This window comes from Coregonus clupeaformis, chromosome 36 (assembly GCF_020615455.1).
Source record: "Coregonus clupeaformis isolate EN_2021a chromosome 36, ASM2061545v1, whole genome shotgun sequence".
Lineage (NCBI taxonomy): Eukaryota > Metazoa > Chordata > Actinopteri > Salmoniformes > Salmonidae > Coregonus > Coregonus clupeaformis.
The window spans coordinates 27,259,687-27,282,589 of NC_059227.1; the positions used below are offsets into that span (position 1 = coordinate 27,259,687).

The following is a 22,903-nucleotide window of genomic DNA, read 5'->3' on the forward strand; positions in this document are numbered from 1 at the left end:
GTGGACAGCGCAACAACACTAGGCCCTCCTCCAACGCATTATTATAATGTTTTAACTAGGCAAGTCAGTTAATAACAAATTCTTATTTACATTGATGGCCTACCCTGGCCAAACCCGGACGACGCTGGCCAATTGTGCGCCGACCTATGTGACACGGCCGGATTGCGATACAGCCTGTAGTGACGCCTCTAGCACTGAGATGCAGTGCCTTAGACCGCTGCGCCACTCGGGAGCCAATTAAACCAGAGTTTTTCTTTTTACCGATCAGTTTCTGGTTTGAAAGGCACCCTAAAGCATAATGACAGACATGAGGCAGGGTCAAACAGCACTGTTTCATTTATTCCATTCAAAGATTGAAACAAACTTGTACAAATCTCAACTGTTTAAAACATTGACAGTTTCCAACTTGAATAGAGACCGATAGATGAGAACAAGGCAAAAGGCAAGATATGCCCTAACTCAAACTAAAATTATATTTTGTTATTTAAATATTCCTTAGTAAACTCATTAGTTGGATGAGAATAATAATTCTGAACCAGATATTGGAATCAGCATACAGGAAAGATACACCAAGTAGATATACTCACTGGCTCATGCATTCTGATGCCTTGCTTGTTGTTGAAGTCTTCAGCCTCTTTAGGCAGTCAATCTACCACTGGGAGGCAGCAATGTCTAAGTAACTGATACTGCTGAGTACAAAGTGCCATCTCTGCGAGATTGGTAAACATGCTCTTGACCTCCTCCGTGTGTAATATGTCATGTTTACAAGAACTGCAGGGGCAATGCTGAAAACAGCTCATACGTTTTTTTTAAACAACAAAACTTCTAGTGAGGCCAACTGGTCGTGTGTGTGTGAGAAAAAGAATAGGCTACTGAACACCAATTGAAATCCGGTGCAATTGACTTGCCTTTAACTTCTCAAGCCAAAACCATCTATGCATTCTCACAGGCATACAGTAAAAGCAATGTCCTTAACAAACAGTCTTCAGAAATGGAAGCAGGTTCAGTGGATAAGAGGAGAGGCTGTTGTGGTGATGGAAGGGCTTGATTCAAAACCAACAGGCATTTGGGAGACCCATTTGTGAGCCCTTTGAGTTAGGACACACATGACCTTAACTGTACTAGTACTTCTGTTAATATGTATAGCATGTGTATGCAATACATGCCCCGTGTGTATATACCGTCAATGTGTATGGTTCTGCTAATATGCATTTGTACGAGCACTTTCAAAGTAATTTTTGTTAATACTTCATTAGTGTCCACATAAAGAGAAAACATTATTGAGTCCAACGGTGAAAGTGACATTCTCCAAACTCACTAGGAGGCTAAACCATTCCACTCAGTTACTGTAGCCAAAATGTGGGAGGAAAATGGCCATGTTATTAGTAATATTGTGAGAAGGTTACGTACGTATTAGCAGGGAAAATGCAAGGGGGGCAATATCTGCCTTACGTTATAGGTCTGGAAGAGTCAACGTTGTTGGCTGGGGTAAAGAACCCACCTCACTCACACACTCAAATAAAAATCAATACTTTTTCTATATTTGAAGGCAGAAAAGCGTCCGTTCCAAATGTGTTGCCCCTTTCCACAAAAGGTTTGTATCGTATTGCTGCACCTTAACCCGAGCAACACATTTCATAGCATTGAAAAACCACAAATCACTTACATTATGAATAAAAATACCAACAAACAAGCAAAAAAACAAACATTGTTCACAGCAAAGATTTTATGTTTTACACATATGAAAAAGGTGAGTGGGGTCAGGGGTGGGGGGGGCTAGAGCGCTTCCCATAGATGGGAGGGAGAGGACAGGACGTTGCAGGGGACAGCAGGGGAAAGGGTGCGAGGAGGAGGCGTGACGGGGGGGCCAGGCGCTCACCTCTTCTTGGGGGCTTGGGCAGTACGAGGCGGGGTTACGGGTCGTCCCGAGTTCACCCCCCCATACTGGTACTTAGCTTTTTTCTCTGACGGCTTCAAAATCTGAGAGAGAAAGAGAGAAAGTATTAACACTTAGTGTGCTTTCAGCAATGGGAGACTCATCCACAGTAAGTGTGTTTACGTGTGTGTTCTCACCTGAAAGGAACACATGAGGGACTCGTCAACGCTCATCATGCCCCCAGCGTTATCAAACTCCCCGCAGTAGTTGGGAGCCGAGAACAGCGTCACCAGCTGCCGTTTGGCAAAGAACTCGTAGCCGTCCTCAACAACCTTCAAGTACAGAACAACACTTGAGTTAATGAACATCCTTTAGAGATGCATCCTAATGAACATAGCCCTCAGTATCATTTAGAGACGCATCCTAATGAACATAGCCCTCAGTATCCTTTAGCGATGCATCCTAATGAACATAGCCCTCATACATTAGGCTCTACCTGGTGGGCTCTGCAGATGAGGTCCAGGTCGTGGCGGTTGAGGAACTTGCTGACCACGTCGGCCCCGAAGGTGAAGGAGACGCCCCGGTCGTTTTCCCCCCAGCCCTGCACGTCTTTGTCTGGATCCGACCACAGCAGGTCACACAGCAGGCCTAGCACAAAGAGAATGCAGTCAGAGCCACCACAAATACATCACATGTACCACACACACACGTTAACACACCTGTGTCAGGGACATCAGTGGGCCTCATGATGCGTCGGATTTGCTCCATGGACTGTAGATCAGGAGAGAGACCTGAGGAAGAGGGATGATTGTTAATTAATAATATTTATAGAAAAATTCTTGATAAAAAAGCCCCCACGCATACCTCCATGGCAGCAGAAGATCTTCTCATCGATTATAGCGGCGATAGGCAGACAGTTGAAGCAATCTGTGAAGGTCTTCCACAACTTTATGTTGAATCTGCGTTTGCCTGGGGAACACAACATAGAAAGACATGGAATTACACTGAGTATATAAAACATTAAGAACACCTGCTCTTTCCATGAGATATACTGACCAGTTGAAAGCTATGATCCGCATTGGAGTTAACATGCGCCAGCATTCCTGTGGAACACTTTCGACACCTTGTAGAGTCCATGCCCCGATGAATTGAGGCTGTTCTGAGGGGGTGCAACTCAATATTAGGAAGGTGTTCCTAATGTTTGGTATACTCAGTGTATATTGACAGTAGAGAACATAAAAACCATTGCCATTATGAATCTTCCAACCTCACTCTGAGAAAGATAACTGATTCATCATGTATATGTGTGTGCCACTGCTTCCTGTCTTACACTCGTCATAGAAACCGTAGATGCGGTTGATGGAGGCACACTCGTGGTTGCCTCTGAGTAGGAAGAAGTTCTCTGGGTATTTGATCTTGTAGGCCAGCAGTAGACAGATGGTCTCCAGCGACTGCTTGCCTCGGTCCACGTAGTCCCCAAGGAACAGGTAGTTAGCCTCCGGCGGGAAGCCCCCGTACTCAAAGAGCCTCAGTAGGTCTGTGTACTGGCCATGGATATCACCTAGTGAGAGAAAGTGGGAGATAGAGAACAGAGGTTGTGAGACGACCATTATTTTATGTTATCTTTAACCAGGAAAGTCACATTGAGATTGACTATCTTTTTTTAAATGAGCCCTGGACACAGGAGTGGAGAGTGAGCTTGAGCCAGATTGTCCTTTATGGAAGGGAGATGGCCCCATCCTGCAGAGACACTTGGGGGAGACACACCACTTATATCCTACTGCTCTACTTACTGAGCTAGGCCTATGTCTCTCCAATGTGTTATCCTATCCTCTCCTTTTGGTTTAAAGACAACTGTGTGTGTGGTGAGGATGCCCTTTTCATGGTCATGTAAATTCACAAACATTAGGCTTATGTCTTTATTCAGACAGCTTATATTTTTCTAACCCTGGTATGTCTCATACATTTCTCATATGCTATTTGTGCTCTCAGGAGGAAAGAGAGAGGACCCAGGAGTAAGGATATAGCAGGAGGGAGAACTAATTGTACTGACCGCAGATTTTGAGCGGAGCCTCCAGCTCCAGTAGGATGGGCTGACTGAGGAAGATCTCCCGGGATTTGATGCACAACCCCCGCACCTCCGCTTCCGTCATCTGGACTATCTTCCCTGGACGACATCCTCGCACTTGAGGAGAGAAAGATAGGGCGATCAATCACAACCATGAGTCATGACCCTTCTCTCCATTTGAATCGTGCTGGCTTTAAAATGTTTTATGTGCTTTTCATCGTCTTCAAATCAGTGCAGAATGTACAACCACCTTAAAGTGGCAAATCTGCAGTTGAAACAAAGTGTTCAACCCATCCGTTTCGGTAAAAAGCTGAAGGATAGGGCTGGAGAAGTGTAACCACTCAAATTCATAGACAGTAGGGTGTCCCCGACTAAAAAACATATTTGTCGATGTGAGAGTTGTCTGTTCTTTCGACCAGACGACTCTCACGTCGACAAATATGTTTTTTTTTTAGTCGGGACAACCCTACTGAGCCAACTGATAACAAGTTCAAACAGGTGCCATTAATACAGGTAACGAGTGGAGGACAGAGGAGCCTCTTAAAGAAGTTGTTACAGGTCTGTGAGAGCCAGAAATCTTGCTTGTTTGTAGGTGACCAAATACTTATTTTCCACCATAATTTGCAAATAAATTCATTAAAAATCCTACAATGTGATTTTCTGGATTTTGTTTTCTCAATTTGTCTGTCATAGTTGACGTGTACCTATGATGAAAATTACAGGCCTCTCATCTTTTTAAGTGGGAGAACTTGCACAATTGGTGGCTGACTAAATACTTTTTTTCCTCACTGTATATAGACACACCCTATGTTTGAATACAATCAACTATGTGTAGGCTACTTTGCCTGATGCTTTTAGTGCTGCAATTAAAAATTACCACAAATTACTAAAAAGAGGGAGCAAGAGATCAATATAGCCTAACCAGAAGAAAAAATACCTGTTCCCAACCTGACCCTCCTCCCGCTGCTGCTGGCCTTTGCAGATTCTGCAATTATGCTCCTGAAGTTGCCAATAGGCTACACCAGCGGTCGGCAACCTTTTCCCTTTGGCGTGCCAAGTTATCGTACCATTTCTTTCTACTGATCTGCGTGCCAGTTGTGATTTTCATATGCACATTTTTGTGGAACAGTTTCATTTCATTTATAATAAAGTCTTCATATCTCAAAATCAATGTCATGTGGTTAATCAACATTCTAAAAGTAACTTCTATTGCCATTGCCAATATGTAAAAATAGCCTACATAAAGCCAACAATTAAAAACATTGCAGCACGCAGGTAGAAAATATCCTGATAAAAATAAATATCCTATAATCAAATTTTATTTGCCACATGCGCCAAATACAACAGGTGTAGACATTACCGTGAAATGCTTACTTACAGCCCTTAACCAACAATGCATTTATTTTTTATAAAAAAGTAAAATAAAACAACAACAAAAAAGTGTTGAGAAAAAAAGAGCAGAAGTAAAATAAAATAACAGTAGGGAGGCTATATATACAGGGGGGTACCGGTGCAGAGTCAATGTGCGGGGGCACCGGCTAGTTGAGGTAGTTGAGGTAATATGTACATGTGGGTAGAGTTAAAGTGACTATGCATAAATAATTAACAGATAACAGCCAATCACATTGGCTATGCATGGCCTGTCTGCAAGGAACTTGAAACATTGTATCAACCAACCATTAACTTGGTTCCAGCCTGAAGCTGGAGCTAGCAAACTTGCAACATTGTATAAAATATTCTGGGCCCTCAGTTTCCCTCATCAGTGAGCTCCTGACAGACAGACACAGCTGTAGGCTACTTTGGCAAGGGATAAGAAGTAATCGGGTAGGGCTTTTTCAAGAAATGTCCACCAGATCAGAGCATGACATTTTTCCCCTTTCATGCTGAGTGGTTATCGAAAGAGAGAGAGCTGGAATTATTTTTCAAATAGGCTACGTTGAGGAACTATTGTCATTCTCAATGGATGTAAAAACAGACTTTGTTTACTTGCTTTTTGAGCCAAAGAAAAAAGTACTTTGAGAAAATAGTATCAGATCCCCAAATGGGCACATTTATAAGCCTACATTTGCACGCAGGCCAGGTAGCCTAGGCCTAGTTCTATGTGTAATCAGGTGCATGTCCTTACTCAAGATTGACAGGAGCGCGCCAACTCCTGTGTAGCCTAGGTTGTGCGCTCTGCAAACAATGTGTCCACTCCTACAATGACAACAGTAAGACTGTAATAATATATTGAATGCATTAACAGAAATTACCGTAACCAAACAAACACTGTAGATTAGAAATTATGGTAATTAGCAGTAAATGTACTACTGGTGTGCCATCCCTGCGGCCTCCGCAATGGATTAGTCCACTCAGACAGGCGTCTCGTGTGCCCTATTTTATTTTTTTATAGAATTGCCACTGCTCGACTAAATAAATCTTGGCCGACCAGTCGACTAAATGGGTTCATCCGTAATAGACAGAGATATGGATGCAAGGACTGACCATCCATGATTTCAAAATTATAGTTTTAACCCCCTAAGGTCGATGTCCGCGCCCCCGCAGAAATCTTATTAGCATAATAAAAAAATCCCTATAAAAATCTGTCAGTTTAAGCTAGAGATACAGTATATATGGAAACTGTGAAAAAAAAGTGAAGTGCAAAACCAAAAATACATGTAAACAAAATAAATAATGTTTCCTGATCTTTGTTATATCTCTCAGATATAGGATAGACACTTCAGAACAAATGTTTGTTTTTTTTTGGGGGGGGAATATCAGCTGTTCCATGATTTTTCATCATTTCCAAAACATTTCTGAATATTTTAAATAACGAAAATAGTCATTGCATAAACTGTGGCTTAACAAAATCACATAATAAGTTACATATACTAAATAATAGGGAATGACATGATTTTTTAATAACTCTCCCTTCCTCTGTATTCAGAACACTTCCCTTTTCCCCAAAAATTTTACATTACAGCTTTATTCTAAAATGGATTGAATTAATTGTTTTCCTCATCAATCTACACACAATACCCAATAAAGACAAGAGCAAAAACTGGTTTTTATAATTTATTTCACATTAATTTAAAATAAAAAACTGAAATACCTTATTTACATAAGCATTCAGACCCTTTGCTATGAGACTCGAAATTAAGCTCAGGTGCATCCTGTTTCCATTGATCATCCTTGAGATGTTTCCACAACTTGATTGGAGTCCACCTGTGGTAAATTCAATTGATTGGACATGATTTGGAAAGACACACACCTGTCTATAAGGTCCCACAGTTGACAGTGCATATCAGTGCAAAAACCAAGCCATGAGGTTGAAGGAATTGTCCGTAGAGCTCTGAGACAGGATCGTTTCGAGGCACAGATCTGGGGAAGGGTACCAAAAAATGTCTGCAGCATTGAAGGTCCCCAAGAACACAGTGGCCTCCATCATTCTAAAAATGGAAGAAGTTTGGAACCACCAAGACTCTCCTAGAACTAGCCACCCGACCAAACGGGGTAGAAGGGCCTTGGTCAGGGAGGTGACTAAGAACCCGATGGTCACTGACAGAGCTCCAGAGTTTCTCTGTGGAGATGGGAGAACCTTCTAGAAGGACAACCATCTCTACAGCACTCCACCAAGCTGGCCTTCATGGTAGAGTGGCCAGACGTAAGCCACTCCTCAGTAAAAGGAACATGACAGCCCGCTTGGAGTTTGCCAAAAGGCACCTAAAGGACTCTAAGACCATGAGAAACGAGATTGAACTCTTTGGCCTGAATGCCAAGCGTCACGTCTGGAGGAAACCTGGCACCATACCTACGGTAAAGCATGGTGGTGGCAGCATCATGCTGTGGGGATGTTTTTCAGCGGCAGGGACTGGGAGACTAGTCAGGATCAAGGGAAAGATGAGCGGAGCAAAGTACTGAGAGATCCTTGATGAAAACCTGCTCCAGAGCACTCGGGACCTCAGACTGGGGCGAAGATTCACCTTCCAACAGGACAATGACCCTAAGCACACAGCCAAGACAACGCATGAGTGGCTACGGGACAAGTCTCTGAATGTCCTTGAGTGGCCCAGCCAGAACCCGGACTTGAACCCGATCGAACATCTCTGAAGAGACCTGAAAATATCTGTGCAGCGACGCTCCCCATCCAACCTGACAAAGCTTGAGGATCTGCAGAGAAGTTTGGGAGAAACTCCCCAAATACAGGTGTGCCAAGCTTGTAGCGTCCTAACCAAGAAGACTCAAGACTGTAATCGCTGCCAAAGGTGCTTCAACAAAGTACTGAGTAAAGGGTCTGAATACTTATGTAAATGTGATCTTTCCAGTTTTTTTTTATTTTTTTATTTGTAAAAATGTATAAAAACATGTTTTTGCTTTTTCCTTATGGGGTATTGTGTGTAGATTGAGGGAAAAAACCAATAGAATCCATTTTTGAATAAGGCTGTAACGTAACACATTTTGAAAAAAGTCAAGGGGTCTGAATACTTTCCGAATGCACTGTACATACAATTTACAATTTAGTCATTTAGCAGACGCTCTTATCCAGAGTGCATACTTTTTTATTTTTTTCATACTGGCCCCCCGTGGGAAACGAACCAACAACCCTGGCGTTTCAAGCGCCATGCTCTACCAACTGAGCTACAGGGGACTACTTACTACATCTGTAAGGTCTCTCGGTCAAGTATTGAATTTCAAGCACAGATTCAACTACAAATACCAGGGAGCTTTTCGAAAACCTCTTAAATAAGGGCAGTGATTGCTAGATGTGTAACAATAACAAATCAGACATTGACCATCTCTTTAAGCATGGTCAAACTCATTGAACATCATTCAGCCCGTAAGTCACGACGTGAGAGTCAGAGTGGTGGTTTGACGGTGAGTAGCTTGCCACAGCGTATTTGAATAAGTAAATAATCAAAAAGTACAGTTCACCAAGCAAGCAGCCCTATCCTCATCACATGCTCACTTGGTTAACATTAGCTGGCTAGCTATCCAGCAATGTAGTTAGGCTCCATCTAGCCAGCAAGGTAGTTAGCCTAGCTACTAGCTAGCAATCTGTGCTATTTATGTGCGAACACTGGACTGGCACCAGTCAACACCAACTCATCCTTCATACAAAAATAACACTTACTATCTGGGCCTATTATGTTAGTGGGCTTATTTAGTTAGTTATGGTTTCAGTAAGAAAACATTTTCGTAATGAACAGCTAACGTGTGAAGCACAACATTACAAATATTTTTCAAGATGTCAGATAATCGTGACATTACGTACTTTTTAGGAAAATAGACACGTTTTTCGACTCACACCCTGACTTTGAGAAGTGATTGCGTGATGATTAGCTTAGCAACCGCGTGACGCAGCATGACAACTTGAACGCGATTGGTCGACAGTCTGAAGGGTGGAGCGATATACGTCCCTCCATTCATTGCCCAATGGGATTCCTATCTCCTCCTTTCTCTAATATCTCTGGAGACATTAAACTGTGACACTGTTGTTGTGATTATTCATTACTATAACTTGAAGATATTCCTTGGATGGGGACAATATGAAAAAATGTGTCGCCATGATATACTATTGATTGATTGCTGGAGTGAAAGCAGGTATCACTCCAGTTGCCTACAGGCTTTTTGAGGAGCTACTCTCGCTGTGTCTGACAGGTGGTAGGCTATTCCGCTCCTCAAACTAGGCTCTGTGTGCATGTGTGATAAATAAAAGGCATGATGACTAACGAAAATACACACGCACCAATTGAATTCAACAAAACTTTGCAAATTAACCTATAGACCAATAAGCATGATCAGTCAAATGTATTTGCTAATCCCGGCCGTGACCGGGAGACCCATGGGGCGGCGCACAATTGGCCCAGCGTCGTCCAGGGTAGGGGAGGGAATGGCAGGCAGGGATGTTGGTAAAGCATGGCGTTTGCAACGCCAGGGTTGTGGGTTCGATGAAAAAAATTAAAAAACGGTAAGTCGCTCTGGATAAGAGCGTCTGCTAAATGACTAAAATGTAAATGTAAATGTAATGACATTTAGAATTTAGGCATTCTGCCCGATTGGACAAATGGCAGAGGATTGCAGGTCACAGACACTTGATTTTCATTACAGTAATAGATTGGCTAACGCTTTTTAGGGAGTCACTGAGTGACTTAGGCAAGCTCCCGGCTAGTGGTCTGGACGTAATTGAGTTGGGATTAGGGATGCAAATTTCAGGCCATTTTGCTGCAGAGTAAACACATTTTGGTCATTTTTGCTGCCGATTATCTGACCCTCATTAACCTATCAGAATATTTGTAAAAAAAAAATCAAAACAGTAAAATCACGTGACCAACAGAAAATACTATGTATGCATACAAGGAACTGACATTTTTCATTAAGAGCTTAATGGAAACATGCAACAATAGAAAGCCTATCGTCAGCTACTAAAATTTAATTTTCAAACATTTGCCAAAATACAATTAGTGTGAAAACACCATTCTAAACAGCGCACCTAATGCGAGCAGTTCCAAATGTGACAGAGATGAAAGAGGGGGAATGTAATAGCAACAACTAGGATGGGTTGCTAATATGACTAGGATTGTACGTTTGGCTTCTGGAAAACCAAAGAAAGTTGATATGAAAACCAATACAACGGGAGAGAAAGGCTGGTTAATGGCACAAGGAAGTCTTTATAAAATAATTGCCTCCATGTTTCTATGGTGGGATTTTGGCTAGGCTACTTTGAAGCAAGGTAAGAAACGCCTCATTATTTCAAGTAAAGTAAAACGTTTAGGTTTCAAACAATTATACTGCCTCAAGCTCACATTGCAAAGTGGTGGGTGACTCGCTGATAGCCTGCCTACCATTGACTATAGCCTATGCACTCGATTGGGGAACGGGAGGCGCGCTTTAATTACGAGTTGAGATTGAGAAATAAAAATAGTAGCTCTTTTTAATCATGGCCATCAAAACAGTTTAACACATGATTGCTATTTAGAATTGTTATTTGTTGCGCAATGACTAGGCTTATAAAAGCACTTTTCACTCCAGTACCAGCTTTTTTAGGAGCTGCTTCCGCGCTGTCTGACAGGTGATAGGCTATTCCGCTCCTCAAACTAGGCTCTGTATGCTTTGCATGTGATAAATAAGATACATGAGGACTAATGAAACTACACACGCGCCAATTTAATTCCACACAATTATGCAAATTAACCTATAGACCGATAAGCATTACTGGTCAAATGTATTTTCGGGGGCTAACCGATTAAAGGTTATCCATTAACATCCCTAGTTGGGATTTTTCAAAGGCTTGCCATTTTAGTTCAGCAATGTGCTGAACTGAATAGAACAGGTGGTTGTCACTGTTGCTGAGTGTTCCAAGTGGGACAGAGTGTCAGGACAGTGTATTATTTAGGCCAATAAATACAGATCAGGTTGACTGTACTCTTCAACAACTCCTTGAAATTCACCTTGGCTGTTTTGAAACGTATTCAGTATTTCTATGAAAAAAAGCTATCCAGACAAACATGCTAAAGTGTGACATCTTCCATTGGTGATTTCAGGCCAGAGATAAAACGCTAAGGTGGGTACATATCCAACAAACATTGAGAGAGGTTTATAAAAAGACTAACTAGCTACTGAAGCGAAACTGAGTAGCCACCAAGGGCAGGTTAAATCAATGTTATGGCTGCTCGAGTTGACGCATACCAGCTAACCAGGGTTTGTCTGTGTTCTTGCTACCTATAACGTTACACATAGACAAATGACTAAATTAAAGGCATTCTTACTTCACTAACAACGTAATAGCCCCTATACAGCCTTACATTGAAAACCAATGTGAATGTAGTTTGCTAGCTAGCTTAACAACTAACTGACGACCTAGCAACATGGACAGAGAGGGGGGTGGGGGTTCCCGTTGGCAAACCAAGCTGTCCACTTACAAAGACCCCTCTCATCAAGGTGTAAAAGCTGATGTTAGCTGGCTAGGCACAAAAATATATTTAAAAAATAACATCCCTGTCCTGCGCAAATAGTATTTAGCTAGTTAGCTAATTTAGTAATCTAGAGTAACGTTTGCTTGCATGATCATACATCTACTGTAACACACCGCGTTAGCTAACATAACACAAATCAAACGTGACAACAGATATTTATATTCAAACAGGTGTTGCCTTTTCGGCAAATTAGCTAACTAGTTCTTGTTAAATTGTAGTTAGCTAAACCTAAACATGGCATAACACACTGTTAGCTAATGCTAAAGTCACTGTACTTTGTTGAACCACATCCCACTCTCCCACCTTCCTCCTCTGGCTCTGACGCGCTAACGTTAGCTAGCTAGCAAAGTCAACTGGCGTTACCAAAAATGATTTTACATTCGTTATTCGACACCTGACCATAACATGAAATCATGTTAGACCTGTTTTCTGTGCTGTCCCCACCAAATAACCACAAGGTTAATTGCAAAATAAAAAATATCATACCTTCAAGCAATCGTGAGATGATGCTGTCAACGTTGAGCTCGCTTTCCGCCATTTTCTTTGAAACACTAAAAACTACTACGCAGAGAGAACTACGTCGTGCTCACCAGCAGAGGGAGTGGTCTACTACTGTACCAACTGTACAGTTTATTTTGGTTCACTCTTTCTCTATTTTGGCAAAGATTTGAAACCAGCAGTACGGTACTAGATTAGTTTTTTTTTTTTTGGGGGGGGGGTACAAAACATTTTGCAGGTAGCTTTCTTTACCTTTCATGGAAGCTGACCTGCCTGCAGACACAGTCAATTCTAAGTGTATTAACATAATTTGGGGATATTCATTACTTTTATTGTGACCCTCTATCATAGCTCTATTAAATATTAACACGGTGAACAAACTTGTTGTGTACCTCAATAAAATACCCCCCTTTCTCCCTTTGTTAATCTCCATGGACAATGGCTCCCATTTCTATTGCATGGGCTTGGGTTACGCTGACCTATCCATCCTGGTAATTCATAGGGGCTCACCTGATGCAATTGAATGCCAACATTTCTCTTTTGAAATACCCAATGACATAGTTACTGACAATTTAACTGTTTTGGTTGATAGAAAGCTGTTATTGTCCATGACACCTAAATGCTTTTGATACTGTATTTTCACACTCAAATTTATAGAATAAAATCTCTAGAAAAAAGTATTTGTTATCTGTTTCTGAATGGAATGTACATCAACAATGTTTATTGTTTTAAATAAATACAAAGGAATATGGAAATGCAAGGTGTACAAAACACACTTTATTCATACAAGAAAGCAGGAAGAAAATATGCCATAATCAGTGTGCATTTACAAAACAATTAGCAAATCTATTACATACTTTGTATCCAATATGTTTATGTTTGCTACAACACTATACACTCATGTGTGCATGTGTGTGCGTACGCGCATGTTTGCGTGCGTGTGTATGCATGTGTGTGTGTTTGTGTGTTTGTGTTTATATCTGAGCCTTTGTGACCATTTCCAAACACCCTCTTAGAATTGAATATCATTAGAAACCAGTTCCTTTCATCTTAACCTCTTTCTCTCCCATTTTCCTCTTATTCTGCCGTTCTCTGCAGGACATGAGTAGCCAGGTGATTCCACAGCCAATCAGTAAGCCAGTGATGCCCAGCAACACGGGTACCCACACAGGTATGGAGGAGTCACACCGGGGCACAGGGCTGGGGGTGGAGGTGTTAGTGACTGGGACAGGGGTGGTGGTGGTAACAGGTGGACTCGGGAGGCTATTGACCTTAGTGAAGATGAAGGGTTGATCCTAAAGGAGAGAGCAAATTTCAGTTTAGGGGGAACTAACCTGAGCATAGATCTTCTTCTGAGACATTGTAAGAAGTAGCTTTTAGTAGGTGATATGGCTAAAATGGTCTGCTACTCAACCAACACACTCGACAACCCACAAGCACTGTCGAGTTAGCCTACAACTGACTCACTGATTGCCATTTAGCCAACACCTGACCAACCCTGCTGAAAAAAATAGCAAATACCAGCATGCATTTTCATGCTTGTCTATGCCGGTTCATGCTGGACTATGCTGGTCAAGCTGGTCTGAACAGCATGGTCTAGCTCAGGGATGGGCAACTTTGATGGGGGTGGGGGCCACAGAAAATCTGAACTAATCATAAGGGGCTCCACTCTTGACATTGGAGAGAAGTTTTGGAGTACATTTCCTGCAATTCTACACATTTTGCCATGGGCCGTAGAGAAAACGTTGCAATTTTAAAGCAAGTTTGCTACAATTCTGCACATTAAGCCATGGGGTGGAGAGAATATTTTGCAATTTTATAACTAATTTCATGCAATTCTATTCATTTGGCCATGGGGAGAGAGAAATGTTTGCAGTTTTTAAGCTAATTTCATGCAATTCTACACATTTTTCCTTGACCGATGCCATGTTAATATGACTGACATCTCAGTGGATGTGACAAAAAAAATCAATGGGGGCCCCCTGGAAGTCAGGGCCCCTGGGCACGTGCCCGGTCAGTAATTCGACCATGATTACTACAAGTTTAGATAGCTGGCTAGACTAATTTACCAATCTAAAAAGTTTTAGTTGACATGGGCTAATTGAGTGACTGTCAGTGACTGACATAACAAGAGAAAAACTGCTGATTCACCACCAAATTTCGAAATTGCACCTTGTGTATTTTACTATTCTAACGCTCAACAGTAAGTTGAGACCCCGACTGAGTTACCGCCCCCAAAAAAGTATATACTGTATATTTATACATTTTTTTGGGAAATTGATCCATCCCTAGTCTAGCTGATGAAGCTGGTCTGACCAGCAGAGTCTAGCTGGTTCATAGATTGTATATATACTGTAAATGGATAAAGCCATCGATCACGTGACACCATTCATTCCTATGTGAAGACTCAATAGAGCATTTGAAGCCAGGGGGAAGATCTCAATTGCATACTCCTCGCGTCCTCTCTCCTCGTCTCCTTCTAAAAACACATTGGAGGAGAAGGTCAGAGGGGAGGGACCTCTGGCTTTCTCATCCAATGGGTTTTGAGTAGGAGACGAGGCGAGAGGACGCGAGCAGTATGCCCTTGAGATCTTCCCATAGAAATTGATTTACCCATGAGATGCCAGCTTAATAAGATGGCGTCTCATGGAGACATAAAATGCGCAGTTTGAGCTAGTCCAGGAAGTTATGTTGCAGGCTAGCTCAGTGCTGCCCCCTCTCATTGAGGATCTCAAGTTGAAGGCCGACCAGGCTGACCGGGGTACTGCAGGCTGCAGATAGAATCTAAATTATATTTTTAAAGGTGCAATATGCAGAAATCGCACCGACATTTCCTGGTTGCTAAAATTCTAATAGTTCATTTAATTTCTGTTTATGTGGGAAAACAAGCAGTCATTGTGTAGATAATCATTGTACTGTCTAAACCGCTGTGAAATATATATTTCCATAACCAAAAATATTGTATTTTCAGCTGTTTGAAGCTGATGTACGAAACCGAAAGTAAAAGACGCAAAAAAGAAACTGTAGCACAGGAAGCAAAGAAATAGCGCACATACAACAGATCTACCGCTTCTTAGACTTGCTTTCAATGACAATGACAGATCTTTAACTCACATTTCTATTTGAATTTGGTCAGGTCACCCAAAAAGTTACATATTGTAGCTTTAATGTCTGCAATTTTAAAATCATTGGTTCAAGGACATACACTATATATACAAAAGTATCTAGACACTCCTTCAAATTAGTGGATTCGGCTATTTCAGCCACACCCGTTGCTGAAAGGTGTATAAAATCAAGCACACAGCCATGCAATCTCCATAGACAAACACTGGCAGTAGAATGGCCTTACTGAAGAGCTTAGTGACTTTCAACATGGCACCGTCATAGGACGCCACCTTTCCAATAAGTCAGTTCGTCACATTTCTGTCCTGCTAGAGCTGCCCCGGTCAACTGTAAGTGCTGTTATTGTGAAGTGGAAACGTCTAGGAGCAACAACGGCTCAGCCGCGAAGTGGTAGGCCACACAATCTTACAGAACGGGACCGTCAAGTGCTGAAGCGCATAGCGCGTAAAAATCGTCTGTCCTCGGTTGCAACACTCACTACCGAGTTCCAAAATGCCTCTGGAAGCAACGTCAGCACAAGAACTGTTCGTCGGGAGCTTCATGAAATGTATTTCCATGGCAGAGCAGCTGCACACAAGCCTAAGATCACTATGCGCAATGCCAAGCGTCGGCTGGAGTGGTGTAAAGCTCGCCGCCATTGGACTCTGGAGCAGTGAAAATGCGTTCTCTGGAGTGAAGAATCACGCTTCACCATCTGGCAGTCCGACGGACAAATCTGGGTTTGGCGGATGCCAGGAGAACGCTACCTGCCCGAATGCATAGTGCCAACTGTAAAGTTTGGCGGAGGAGGAATAATGGTCTGGGGCTGTTTTTCATGATTCGGGCTAGGCCCCTTTGTTCCAGTGGAGGGAAATGTTAACGCTACAGCATACAATGACATTCTAGACTATTCTGTGCTTCCAACTTTGTGGCAACAGTTTGGGGAAGGCCCTTTCCTGTTTCAGCATGACAATGCCCCCGTGCACAAAGCAAGGTTCACACAGAAATGGTTTGTTGAGATCGGTGTGGAATAACTTGACTGGCCTGCACAGAGCCGTGACCTCAACTACATCGAATACCTTTGGGATGAATTGGAACACCAACTGCGAGCAAGGCCTAATCGTCCAACATCAATGCCCGACCTCACTAATGCTCTTGTGGCTGAATGGAAGCAAGTCCCCGCACCAATGTTCCAACATCTAGTAGAAAGCCTTCCCAGAAGAGTGGAGGCTGTTATAGCAGCAAAGGGGGGACCAACTCCATTTTAATGCCCATGATTTTGGAATGAGATGTTGGACGAGCAGGTGTCCACAAACTTTTGGTCATGTAGTGCACATCTGGTGTAATAGAAGCAAGTATTGGCACCATGATTGTCTTACAATTTGTTATTTTATTTAGACGAATATTGCCCACGAAGATTGCCATTTTCCTCTTCACTATAATTGGGGATCCTGCTTTTCTGAAAACAACAGCCTGCAGTACTGTGGTTGCCCTTGAACTTCTTGGCTTCAATGAGAGGGGGCAGTCATTCTCCCATGAGCTGGTTATGCTGGTTGACCGGCATGGTCTAGCTGGTCAAGCTGGTCTGGCCAGCACAGTCTAGCTGGTTATGCTGGTTTACTAGCATGGTCTAGCTGGTTATGCTGATTGACCAGCATGGTCTAGCTGGTTATGCTGATTGACCAGCATGGTCTAGCTGGTTATGATGGTCTGACCAGCATGGTCTAGCTGGTTATGCTGGCTGATCAGCATGGTCTAGCTGGTTATGATGGTCTGACCAGCAAGGTCTAGCTGGTTATGATGGTCTGATCAGCGTGGTCTAGCTGGTTATGATGGTCTGACCAGCAAGGTCTAGCTGGTTATGATGGTCTGATCAGCGTGGTCTAGCTGGTTATGATGGTCTGATCAGCGTGGTCTAGCTGGTTATGATGGTCTGATCAGCGTGGTCTAGCTGGTTATGATGGTCTGATCAGCGTGGTCTAGCTGGTTATGATGGCTGACCAGCATGGTCTAGCTGGTTATGCTGGCTGATCAGCATGGTCTAGCTGGTTATGCTGGCTGATCAGCATGGTCTAGCTGGTTATGATGGTCTGATCAGCGTGGTCTAGCTGGTTATGCTGGCTGATCAGCATGGTCTAGCTGGTTATGATGGTCTGATCAGCATGGTCTAGCTGGTTATGATGGTCTGACCAGCATGGTCTAGCTGGTTATGATGGTCTGATCAGCGTGGTCTAGCTGGTTATGCTGGCTGATCAGCATGGTCTAGCTGGTTATGATGGCTGACCAGCATGGTCTAGCTGGTTATGATGGCTGTTCAGCATGGTCTAGCTGGTTATGATGGTCTGATCAGCATGGTCTAGCTGGTTATGATGGTCTGACCAGCATGGTCTAGCTGGTTATGATGGTCTGATCAGCGTGGTCTAGCTGGTTATGATGGTCTGATCAGCGTGGTCTAGCTGGTTATGATGGTCTGATCAGCGTGGTCTAGCTGGTTATGATGGCTGACCAGCATGGTCTAGGTCAGGGGAGGGCTGCACAGATTGTACTGATTTGTTTATCAAAATCAATTTGCACGCCAGAAAAAGGGCAGTTATTTGAAATATTTGGTCGATTATAATTTATACATACTTTCTATCTAGTTTTAGATGTGGCCTGAAATGTTTTCTAAGCCAAGATAATCCAAGTTAAAAGTTCAAATTGTTGGATATCCCCACTTTGGCTGGATTCCAATAGGAATTAAACATAACTTTGCAAGCCAGCATAATGTGACTCGCAGGCCTGATGTGGCCACTGTATTAGGGGAAAAAAAGGCCCTCAATGTAAGGCCTTATGATATAATATAATAATAATATAATATGCCATTTAGCAGACGCTTTTATCCAAAGCGACTTACAGTCATGCGTGCATACATTTTTGTGTATGGGTGGTCCCGGGGATCGAACCCACTACCTTGGCGTTACAAGCGCCGTGCTCTACCAGCTGAGCTACGGCGCTTGTAAATAATTAAGCACTTTGATTCTGGTTTTGCTGGTGACCAGCATACCAGCATACCAGCATACCAGCATAAGCTGGTCACCAGCATACCAGCATCAAAGAGTCCAAAACATAACAAAGGCTGGTCACCAGGGAAACCAGTACTAGTCACCAGCATATGCTGGTCTATGCTGTTTTTTTCAGCAGGGAAACTTTTCTCCAATAAATGTTGTATTCATTTCATATGCATTCAGTATACCTCAGAGGGGCAGTTGATCTTGGTGCGGTCGTATGTGAAGTTGTTGTAGACCTGCTTCATGCCCACCGGCTCCAACTGTAAAAACAAAACACTACCGCTGTCAGACCACAAACCTACACAAACCTATATGCCTGGATATACACTGACCATAGAGCTCATGTGTTTTGAGTTATGTTTCAGAGTGCTATCTATGTAGCCTGGGCCCAGATCTGTGGATGCTGTCTTAAAAATGAATTTAGGAGTTGGCAAGACAGCACAAACAGATCTGGGACCACACTACTCTATATGTGGCTGTCCTTACCATGTTGTTCCAGAGAGCAATGGCCATCTCAGCATGTGCTCGCTCACTGATGTGGAAACAGTCCACAGAGAAAAAACTCAGGTCAGGCTTCCCAATCTGAGGAGACAAGAGAACGCAGTGTCAGTGTGTGTGTGTGTGTGTGTGTGTGTGTGCTTGAGTGTATATGCATGCATGCATGCGTGTGTGTGCAGTTAAACCACACTCACCCCAATGAAAGGAACAAATGAGTTTCGTAAGTAGGGTTGAACGACAACAGTGAAGTCCTCTCGCCCATCATAGCGCCCCCCAGAGACCAGTCGCTCAGTCTCGATCTGGACAGAAGCATAGAGAGAGTAGAGAGAACAAAGAGACACTGTTAAGTATTGTAGAATTGTGTTGGATTGATCTGATCACATCGAATCCCTGTATCTTTATCTGTGGAACTTATGTATCTCTGAGTAACACACTTTACATGACACATTGGAACATTGGAAAATATCCTCCAAATCCCAGTTGTTAAGACTGGTAGTTCAGACCCTGTTCTGCACTTACCTGGTATTCCTGGTTGATCCGTCTAACCTCTGTAAGCTCAGGAGAATTATCTTCAGGGTTCAAAAAGCAGGGGCAAGCTTTCCTGTGCAAAACAAAGACACGTGAGAGGAAACATTCTGAATATACACATTCTACAGACATAAGATGCAATGGGTGTAGCTGCTGTCTTTGTGGGGAAATGTGGAGGTTCCATACAAACCTCTGTATGAGGTTGCAGAACAGATCATTCTTCCTGACACTCCTCAATGGATTCATCTCCAGAACCTCGATAACATTGACCATTACCCTCGGTACCTTAGCAAGAGAGATGAAAGGAGAGAGAAAAGAGGGGTGAAAGATGGCATGATATTGAGCTTTAGATCTTTAGATTTAGCAATTTATCCTCGTTGAGTAAGTACAGGCTTTCACCTATAATAGATCTCCATTACCAAGCTTTCCATCACTTACCTCTTTGTACAGCATGTCCAGGCTCAACATCAGATTCTCACTGTAGTTCTTGGGTGTAAGGTTGTTCTGTGTAAAGAGGAGTATAAATAACACTAATTTTAACACTACCACAGTTCCCCAATGTGCAACAAAGTTATTAAGATTGTAATACTTGTGTGTGTCTTTTGTTAGACTTTAGGAGAAGAACACATACCTGGTCCATGCAATAATCACACAGATCCCTGGAGCCAACTAATAAGGTCACTAGCTTCCAATCCTGTTCAAAATTCACCTTCTGTGTGGAAGACGAAGGGATACAGTGAGAAGAGAGAGAAATAGCTATAGATGATCATACACTTATTTAATACAACAATATGTAATTATGCTTACTAATTGAGTCCAGTATAACTATTCAACACATTGAAGAGGCCGCATCCCAAATGGCACCCTATTCTCTATGTGGGGCACTACTTTTGACCAGGGCCCATAGAGCCCACTATGTATGGAATAGGTGCCAATGGGACATAGACCAGAGTCTCACCTTGTCATCTTTCATGGCCTTGATGAGAGCTTGGACTTGGGCTGGGATCTCACTACAAGAGACAAAGAGACATTGTTAAAATGTAGTGTTTATTATGCCTTTATTCAAATGAGAAGAAAAGACAGGAAAAACTGAGGGGGAGGTGATAGACTAGCAGCCAGAGCTGCTGGAAATGAAGGATGACACAAAAAAAGAGGATGGGAAATAGATTGACAGCAAAATGAGGACAGTGAGTGGACGAGGGAACAGAGAGGTCTAAACTTAGCTCTCTACTCACAAGGCCTTGGCTCCAGGCACCGCCATGTTGAAGCCATTATTCTGCAGCCAGCCCTGACCCTTGGAGAAGCCCTGGAGGGAAGGGTTGAATTTCTTCAGGATGTCTGAGAGAGAAAGAGAGATTGGAAATACGTATTGGCTCATTCTGATAAAGCACACAGATATTTCAGTATCAAGTGGTCCTTTTTAGCTACACTACAGAGAGGGTGCTGGATGAAGAATGTTTCCTCTTTACAAGGAGGCTGCACTCCAAAGGAATGTCATGATATCATATGTTGAGACTGCCATCTTGTGGATGTATATGAAAATGCTGAAACGCCACAAGATCATGGCAGGGTTGATGTCATGTCTTGTGCACTGCATATTCATTGAAGTCTTTCTCCAAAGATGTTACAGAATTAGTCTTATGTGAAATCATCAATGTGGGGAAGCTTGTGTGAAAATACAGTGTACCAAGCTGCTAATTACTTCACACCGGAAGAAGTTAAGCTACACTAAAGCTACCATTAAGAAACATATAGGTTACTTACCTAAAGTTACTTTTAAACAGTAGCTCACTACATCCAAACTGCTTCGTAAAAAATTATCATACCTAAATCTGAAATGTCAATGACTACAAATTGCAAGAACAGATCACTCTGGTGTCAGATGTTAACAGAATGTGTAATTTAGCCTATTAAACACAAAAACTATGTTTCAAGTGAGAATTAGGAAGGTATGATGCTGAAAAATAAAGGAAATTCTTGCCTACTTTACACATTTTATTTTTGCAAAACAAGTAGTGTGTAGTTCCAGTAGTTAGCTACACCACTACATGGCAAAAAAAAGTAATTCAATACTGAAAACACAACCAACAATTTAAAATAGTTCAACTACCACCAAGCTACAGCAAAATGTAATTAAATTACTAGTGTGTAGTTCACTACTCCCAAACACTGGAAATCATGGCTCATTTGGCTCATTTTAGTGGACAGTTAAAGCAAAATTCCATCCAAAAACTTTTGGTATTTGTTTCATTAGACCATTGTTGACATTTCAAAATACAGAAATCATCTCCGTATTATGCATTTTGCATCATATGACGCTGAGTTTTGCAGCATAGTTTTTGGGTGGTTTTCCTTTAAGATGAGCCAATAGGATCAGTGACAAGAGGAAATAGTGACTCACTTGGTAGTGTGGTGACAGTGTCCAAGGTCTGATCTCCTCCGATACTGCAGAAATACACACACATTTAGTCAATTTCACTGTTGACAAGTGTTAAAAAGCAGTATGGCAGTGTCAATGTGCTCTGCAAGTGGTCCATAACGTGTATGCTGTGTAGTTGGACAATTTTTCTGCATGATTCATTACAGTAGGTACCTCCATGACACTCCTTTATACTCTGTGTTGAGCTGCAACACGTTCTTTGCCTTGGCTCCAACTGCTGCCTGCAAACGGATGACAACAAAGGCATGACAACAAAGGTACTGTATCACAAAGGATAATATAAAAGTCAGACACAAGCATGTACTGCTGGTACAGCAGTATGAATATGAATACACTTGACTTTGACAAACACTTCGAACATCAATGGGGCATCGCTAATGCCAAACGACTCCCCAATAACAAATGATTAGATGGTTCATATCAGAGGTTTTTCTGGATCAAAAATGGGCTTCGGTAGTGGGCGTGGCATAGGGCGTGGCAGAGGGTATGGCAATGAGCGCGGTCAGACATCGGCTCGGCTACATTTTAGAGAAAATGTTAGAGGCCCCCATCTTGGCGCTGTAGAGACATTTTTGCATTTCGAAGCCAATGTCCTGCAATTGTACACATTTTGCCATGGCTAATGCTGTGTTATTTTGCTCAAACATAATAACAAAATGAATACTGCTAAATTAATTGTTTTCTGAATGTTTTATTCTCCCTGACTGTCTAGCTGTTATTTTGGTGATTGTTAGTTCTCAAAGATGATATTATAAAAAAATACACAGGTCCATTATCTTTTCGACATACTATATATCTGGTTTTAGTCATTTAAGTTTACACTTAAAGTGTTTTTCCAATCCCGAAGATTTATTAACACAAAAATTACACGTAAAACGTTTTTCCATCCCTAAA

The 22,903-nt window shown here is 42.3% G+C and overlaps 2 protein-coding genes across 2 annotated transcripts in view; both read right to left on the reverse strand.

Annotated features, from left to right (window-relative positions):
- Positions 1 to 318: 318 nt before the first annotated feature.
- On the reverse strand, positions 319 to 12,476 carry LOC121552094 (serine/threonine-protein phosphatase PP1-beta catalytic subunit). Its single transcript, XM_041864820.2, has 8 exons — positions 12,383 to 12,476; positions 3,930 to 4,061; positions 3,207 to 3,437; positions 2,741 to 2,845; positions 2,596 to 2,667; positions 2,373 to 2,524; positions 2,074 to 2,208; positions 319 to 1,980 (listed from the first exon to the last, which is right to left on the reverse strand). The coding sequence occupies exons 1-8, from the start codon at positions 12,432 to 12,434 to the stop codon at positions 1,876 to 1,878; spliced, it is 984 nt and encodes a 327-aa protein (XP_041720754.1). The 5' UTR covers positions 12,435 to 12,476; the 3' UTR covers positions 319 to 1,875.
- A 667-nt stretch (positions 12,477 to 13,143) lies between these two features.
- The window catches only part of LOC121552732 (phospholipase B1, membrane-associated), a 29,542-nt gene continuing 19,782 nt past the window's right edge, over positions 13,144 to 22,903 (reverse strand). The window contains exons 31-42 of the mRNA XM_041865753.2: positions 22,163 to 22,230; positions 21,971 to 22,014; positions 20,805 to 20,907; positions 20,528 to 20,579; positions 20,201 to 20,281; positions 20,008 to 20,073; positions 19,760 to 19,854; positions 19,561 to 19,642; positions 19,236 to 19,340; positions 19,030 to 19,125; positions 18,729 to 18,803; positions 13,144 to 13,689 (exon numbers count right to left, since the gene is read on the reverse strand). Coding sequence (XP_041721687.2) covers positions 13,423 to 13,689; positions 18,729 to 18,803; positions 19,030 to 19,125; positions 19,236 to 19,340; positions 19,561 to 19,642; positions 19,760 to 19,854; positions 20,008 to 20,073; positions 20,201 to 20,281; positions 20,528 to 20,579; positions 20,805 to 20,907; positions 21,971 to 22,014; positions 22,163 to 22,230 — 1,134 coding nt within the window. The 3' untranslated portion in view covers positions 13,144 to 13,422. The remainder of the gene's footprint in view (positions 13,690 to 18,728; positions 18,804 to 19,029; positions 19,126 to 19,235; positions 19,341 to 19,560; positions 19,643 to 19,759; positions 19,855 to 20,007; positions 20,074 to 20,200; positions 20,282 to 20,527; positions 20,580 to 20,804; positions 20,908 to 21,970; positions 22,015 to 22,162; positions 22,231 to 22,903) is intronic.

Coding starts and splice junctions, on each gene's coding strand:
- LOC121552094 (XM_041864820.2), bottom strand. CDS start 12,434: ATGGCGGAAAGCGAGCTCAACGTTGACAGCATCATCTCACGATTGCTT. Junction 2,846..3,206: donor CTACGGTTTCTATGACGAGT/GTAAGACAGGAA, acceptor TGTGTTCCCCAG/GCAAACGCAGATTCAACATA. Junction 1,981..2,073: donor CCCTCATGTGTTCCTTTCAG/GTGAGAACACAC, acceptor TTTCTCTCTCAG/ATTTTGAAGCCGTCAGAGAA.